Raw genomic sequence first — 5,290 nt, 5'->3', positions numbered from 1 at the left:
TCCCTCTCCATGTTCTCCACGCCATGCATCATTTTGTTCACCTCTGTCATGTCTCCCGTCACTCGCCTTTTCTCTAAACAATCCGAGCTGTTTTAACCTTCCCCCATAGGGGAATTGCTCCAGCCCCTGGGTCATTTTAGTTGCCCTTTTCTGCCCTTACCCTTGACCACCAGTTTTTTGGTAGTTTCTGGCTTTTGTGCCGCTTTCCCCCCATTCTAAAAGGTTGATGTGCCTCTCCTTGGGCTGAGTAGACTGGCAGGAAGAGCGTGAGGCCAAAATATTCTTGCCCCACCCTTTTGCCTTCAGCCTCACCCACCACTCGCATGCAGCCCCCGAGAGCTTCTCCAGAATGGCATTTGGCTCAAAGAGGTTCTGCACCCCTGGGCTAGGGGACTGGGTGTAAACACAAGTTAGAGCTTGTGTTTACACGTCACAGCTCCTGACGCCATTGTGAGACTGGTAGGTGATGCATGGAAATGCCCTTTTTTATTATTTCCCAACCAAAAGATGAGTCAAGTTCAGGCCGCCAGACGCTGCTGCTGCTCCCCTCCACCGCTGGTTTCCATTCTGAGTGGGCCTGTCGCCGTTAGCTACTTCAGCGGCCGGTATACCCAATCCGAGGCGGCTGGCTGATTGGGCCAGTAGTGCCGCTGCTTCCCGTGGGGGGACTCTGCTTGCCCTGCCACCCCTTGGAGCACACTGGTGGCCACATCGTGGAACCGTGGTGGGGCTGGCGGTGGCAGCGGCACTCCGGCCGCCTGCTGCTCAACGTCCCGCGACTTGCGCCGCTGTTCTCGGGCTTCGAAGTCCTGGGGCTCTTCTTGGCTGCCCCCCACGGCCCCACGGCGCCGGTAGGCTCTTTCAGGGCTGGCCGAGCGGCTCCCGGGCGGCGTTTGCGGGTGTACCGGATAGATGTAGACTTTGGTGGGCCGGCGGGAACGCTGAGTGCCTCCCGCATAGTCCATTTCCTGCGAAGGCCCTGCGGGGTGATACTGGGTCTCCCCAACCTGCGTCCGTGGATATGGGTCAGTGCTGGCCACCAGGTGGCTTCGGCGCTCTTTGCCACTGGGGACCAACATGGGGTCCGAGGTGCCACAGGCGACATCCCGGCAACGGGTGACAGCGTAAGCCGAAGGGGCGGAGGCGGTGCGCTGGTGGTGCCTGTTTTCGCAGTCACAGTTGTGGTAGTGTGGCGGGTGGCAAGGTGAATAGTCAGGGTGAGGACGGCGCCCGGCCCGCTGGTGCTCCCGGCAAGCCAAATGCTCGTTTTGTGCTTGCTTGCACATGTTCATGGTGACCCTGACGGGTTCAAGGGTGCAGTGGAGGCAGTGGCGATGCTGTGCGTGGCTTTCCCGGCGTCGCCGGCGAGGGACATCCTGGTCTGACCATTGTATTGATGGCCGTCGGGGACCGGCTTTCTTCACCTTTGGGGTGGCAGCTGTCAGCTTCTCAGGTTCTGAAAAGGGAAAGCAAAGTGGCTGTGCAAATGTCAAAACAGCGACATGCTGGGGCTGTTCACATGTCATGCTCACCCGTGGTGGGTGGCAAGCTATGCTGGGTAGGTGGTTCATTCATTTCATTTCATTTCATTTCATTTCATTTCTATACCACCAAATAGCCGAAGCTCTCTGGGCGGTTCACAGAAATTATGCAAACAATCTCCTGTGCTCCCATCAGATGATCAGGAAAACAAACTACACAGAGTAGTTTATTTCACCCCCCTCACCCCTCCTCCTCCTGTTGTATCCTCCTGGGATACCTGTTGGCAGGTATCCCAGCTTCCTTTGCGGTAGGAATAGAGATTGTTTGAGAGGAGCAGAGCCGTGGCAGTGTTTTGGCCACTCTCGCCAAGCAACTCTGTAGGCGATCTCCGTAACCTGCGCTGGCCAACCCACCACAGGTAAAACAACCCTTATTGCAGAGCGTGGGTTCTGAGAGTGGCTAATCAGGGGAATTCACCCATCATGGGTGGGAAAACACCCCCCACACAATACACTAGCCCATCGTGGGCAGCTCAGGCCACTTACCCACCATAGCTTAGCGTTACGTCTGACCCCAGCCACTAAGAGTGGACCATGAAGGGAATGGTCTGTAGGACAAACAAGTTTCAAAGCTGTTTTTAGCCTTCACTGGCTCCTAGCCAAAGGAACGGGGGAACAGTTGTCATGTGAAAGTGAGCTGTGAGCCTCTGATGAGGAAATCCTTTATTGCCCAGACTTCTTTGGGGGAAGCTGTGACACTTGAAAGTAGCTTGAAAGTTGTTTTTTGTTTTATTTTTTGTACATCATCTTGTGCAACTGGGGCACTTTAGAAATCATAGATAGCTAGACAGATTTCTTTAAATGTTAGGAAATTTACAATATGCTTTTTGACTGAAAAGCTCCCAAAGCAGCATATAGTGAATTTTAAAAGAGCCATAATTTAAAATGCAGCCATCAAAAAGGAGCAGCAGGAGGAGCAAGTTCTTAAAACAGCATCAATGTTTTGTATGCCGTCGATAATTTGAGACCCACTCTGAACATTTCTAACTGACAGGTGTTATGTAAATCTTTTAAATAATTCAAAGAAACTGATCGAACAGCAATGTAAATGGCAACAGACAACAAATGAAACAACAGTTTTAAACAGCAGATCAAAGCAAGTGGTAAAACAATGTAATGCCATTCACACAACGTGCAAAGTAACTGCGATGTAAATAAATGCTAACATTTAAATTCTTAGCATAGGTGTGTCATAGCACTGATTATTTATGGATTTATTTTGAAGATTGATACCAGCCTCCCCCAACCTGACACCCTGCAGATGTGTTGGATTGCAACTCCCATCATCCCTATTCCTGGCCAATCAAGTAATTCTCAAGGCGGCTTACAAGCCCTAGATAATAATACAGGAAACCCCAAACTCACTGTCTCTCACCCACATGCAACTTGGCAGCCCTGGGTCCATGTCCTCCCCTTCAGCTCCACCCTCCCGGGGCAACTAGCCAGTGGAGCAGAGTGTGGTTCCGGGCGGGCGTGGGGCATGGAGGGGGGAGCGCCCTGCAGCGGCTCTTTCTCTGGCCAATGAATGGGGCTGGCTAGTCCCGATGTCCTTCTCTGGAGGCAGAGTGTGCGACCTCCCTGTCCAGTGGCAGAGGCTGGAATGTGCTTCCCTCCTGCCCACCCGGCCAAGGAGCGCTCTTAGGGTCACGTGAGGACAAAGTCATTTACAAGGAAGGCTAAGATGGGGTGTGAAATCCTCTTTAAACACTGTCATTATAGAACAGCTCCGGTTCTGTTCTGTTTTTTGGTGGGACTCCTGCAACTTTTTAGCAGAAAGTGAATGTCCCATCCGTGCAACCATCTCCCTGCTGGAGAAAGCTGCACCAGTGGAATTTTTGCCTGTTGTGTTAAAGGCACAGGAACTTTACCAAGGAGTTGTGTGTGTGTGTGTTTGTGTGTGTGTGTGTGTGTTTAAAGTAGAGGTGCTGCAGTTATATTTTTGTGGGGTAGGGGAATTTGTGTGCGTGCTCACATGTGCTCCTTGATGCAGGCGACCCACCTTCATGCGCCCGGTAACACAGCTTGTTCACCCTGCCCTCAACTCACCCTTAGCAAAGATTGTTCCACATAAAGTCCCAAGGAAGTGGCAGACGTAACAGCAGATCTGGAGAAAGAGAGAGAGAAGGAAGGACACCCGATTATAGCCATTGCCAGAGCCAGAGGGTGGCACAACTGGACGACTGTTAGGGCTCCAGTCCAGAAAGAGGTGCACTTCCTGGGAGCCATTGTGCTGCCGTCTTGGCTCTCAAGGCCCATCAGTGAACACACACTGGATCAGGCCCTTGGTCCATCTAGCCTAGCATTGCCTACTCCAGGGGTGGGGAACTTCAGGCCCTGGGGCCAAATATGGCCCTCCACGCCCCCCAGAGGGCCATGCCTCCGTCCTTTGCCCCACCCCCTTTCCCAGCCGTTTGGTGGCTTCCTGGCATCTGTGTGGTTTTGGCTCCATTCTGAATGGTTGCGACGCCTCTCCTAAGGCTGGGTGACCGGCAGAAAGAGCTTGGTGCTGAACTAGGCCGGCCTTTGGGGTGTTTTGGCCTGGCCTGTTTGCCCGTGGCCCTGCCCACCACTGGGAGGAGGCCCCCGAGGGGTTCGAGAGGTCCTGCGCCCCTGGGTCCAGGCAGGGAAGGGGCGGAGCCACCACGGCTTGCTCCCCGAGCATTTGAATTGGAGAGGCTGCTGGCCTTGAACCAAGGCCCTTCTGCATACAAAGCTGGTGTTCTGCCATCGAGCTCTTGGCACAGAGGGCTGCTCAAGAGTCTTCCGGGACCCAGCGGTGCTTCTGGCCCTGTTTCCACTTGCTGTACACGCCTCCCCCCAGCCCTCAACAACGAAGGCCTCTGTGTAAATGGCTTTGGCCAAGAGCTCCCTCCCCAAACACGGGCGACCAGAGCTGGAGGCTGACCACACGCCCCCTTTGAGCCCCGCCGCCCCGGCTGCGCCCTCCCTCACCACGGTGGCCAGCTTGAGGGCCAGCTGCACCACAATGATCAGCGCGACCAGGATGGCGAGGGTTTCGGGGAGGTCCAGGCAGCAGCCCTCGGTGGCCGGGGGGCAGTAGGAGCTGGGCTCCCCCATGGGAGAGGCGACAGGGCCAGCAGCTGGCTGGCTGAGCCCGACATCCCCACTGCACCCCTCCGCGTGGTGGCACTGGGGCAGCTCTCCCGGGGGCTGGGCTGGGCAGGCCCTGGGTGGGGGCCGGGAGGGGGGTTTGTGATGCAACAGCCTGGCAGCCTGCAGGCAGGAGGGGATTGTGACTTGTCAGAAGACGGGCAGAGGCAAGAGGGCTGGGTGTGTCTGTGCGCAGGGTGGCTCTGGCTTTCGAGGGCCCCTCCCCAGGGGGCCTGCCTCCTCGCCGCCATCCTCGCCAGCTGCGCCTGCGCCTCCTCCCCCTCGCCGGCCTGCCAGGCTGAGAGCCGGGAGCCGGGAGGCTGCGGCCCCTCCCGCTCCCCCCACCAGTGTTGCCTGGGCCAGAGCAGAGGCAGGGGGACAAGCCGGTTGCCATGACGAAGAGGAGGGGGAGCAAGTCCAGGGGGCTCTTGCCAGGGGGTGGCCTCGGCCCTGTCTGTCTGTCTGTCTCTCTGTGACAGAGAAATGCCCTGTAGTGATGGGGAAAGTGGCGTCCGTCCGTCCGTCCTTCCCTCCCTCCCAGAAACTGTAGGACTGCTCCAGCCCCCATTTGAATTGTGCTCTGCTCCCCCTCGGAGCACCACTCATGTAATCTGTGTTTGTGTGCATAAACCACTACG

At 56.0% G+C, this 5,290-nt stretch overlaps 1 protein-coding gene across 1 annotated transcript; it reads right to left on the bottom strand.

Moving 5' to 3' along the window:
- Positions 1 to 475: 475 nt before the first annotated feature.
- Positions 476 to 4,653, bottom strand: LOC146343164 (uncharacterized). Its single transcript, XM_084808123.1, has 3 exons — positions 4,251 to 4,653; positions 3,588 to 3,645; positions 476 to 1,456 (listed from the first exon to the last, which is right to left on the bottom strand). The coding sequence occupies exons 1-3, from the start codon at positions 4,617 to 4,619 to the stop codon at positions 591 to 593; spliced, it is 1,293 nt and encodes a 430-aa protein (XP_084664249.1). The 5' UTR covers positions 4,620 to 4,653; the 3' UTR covers positions 476 to 590.
- Between the last annotated feature and the right edge of the window lie 637 nt (positions 4,654 to 5,290).

Source organism: Heloderma suspectum, chromosome 6, assembly GCF_057233095.1.
Source record: "Heloderma suspectum isolate Gila_16-S chromosome 6, 16-S_ref, whole genome shotgun sequence".
Classification (NCBI taxonomy): domain Eukaryota; kingdom Metazoa; phylum Chordata; class Lepidosauria; order Squamata; family Helodermatidae; genus Heloderma; species Heloderma suspectum.
Note: the sequence above shows the minus strand (reverse complement) of the source record. Positions and strands in the feature narration are given on the sequence as shown.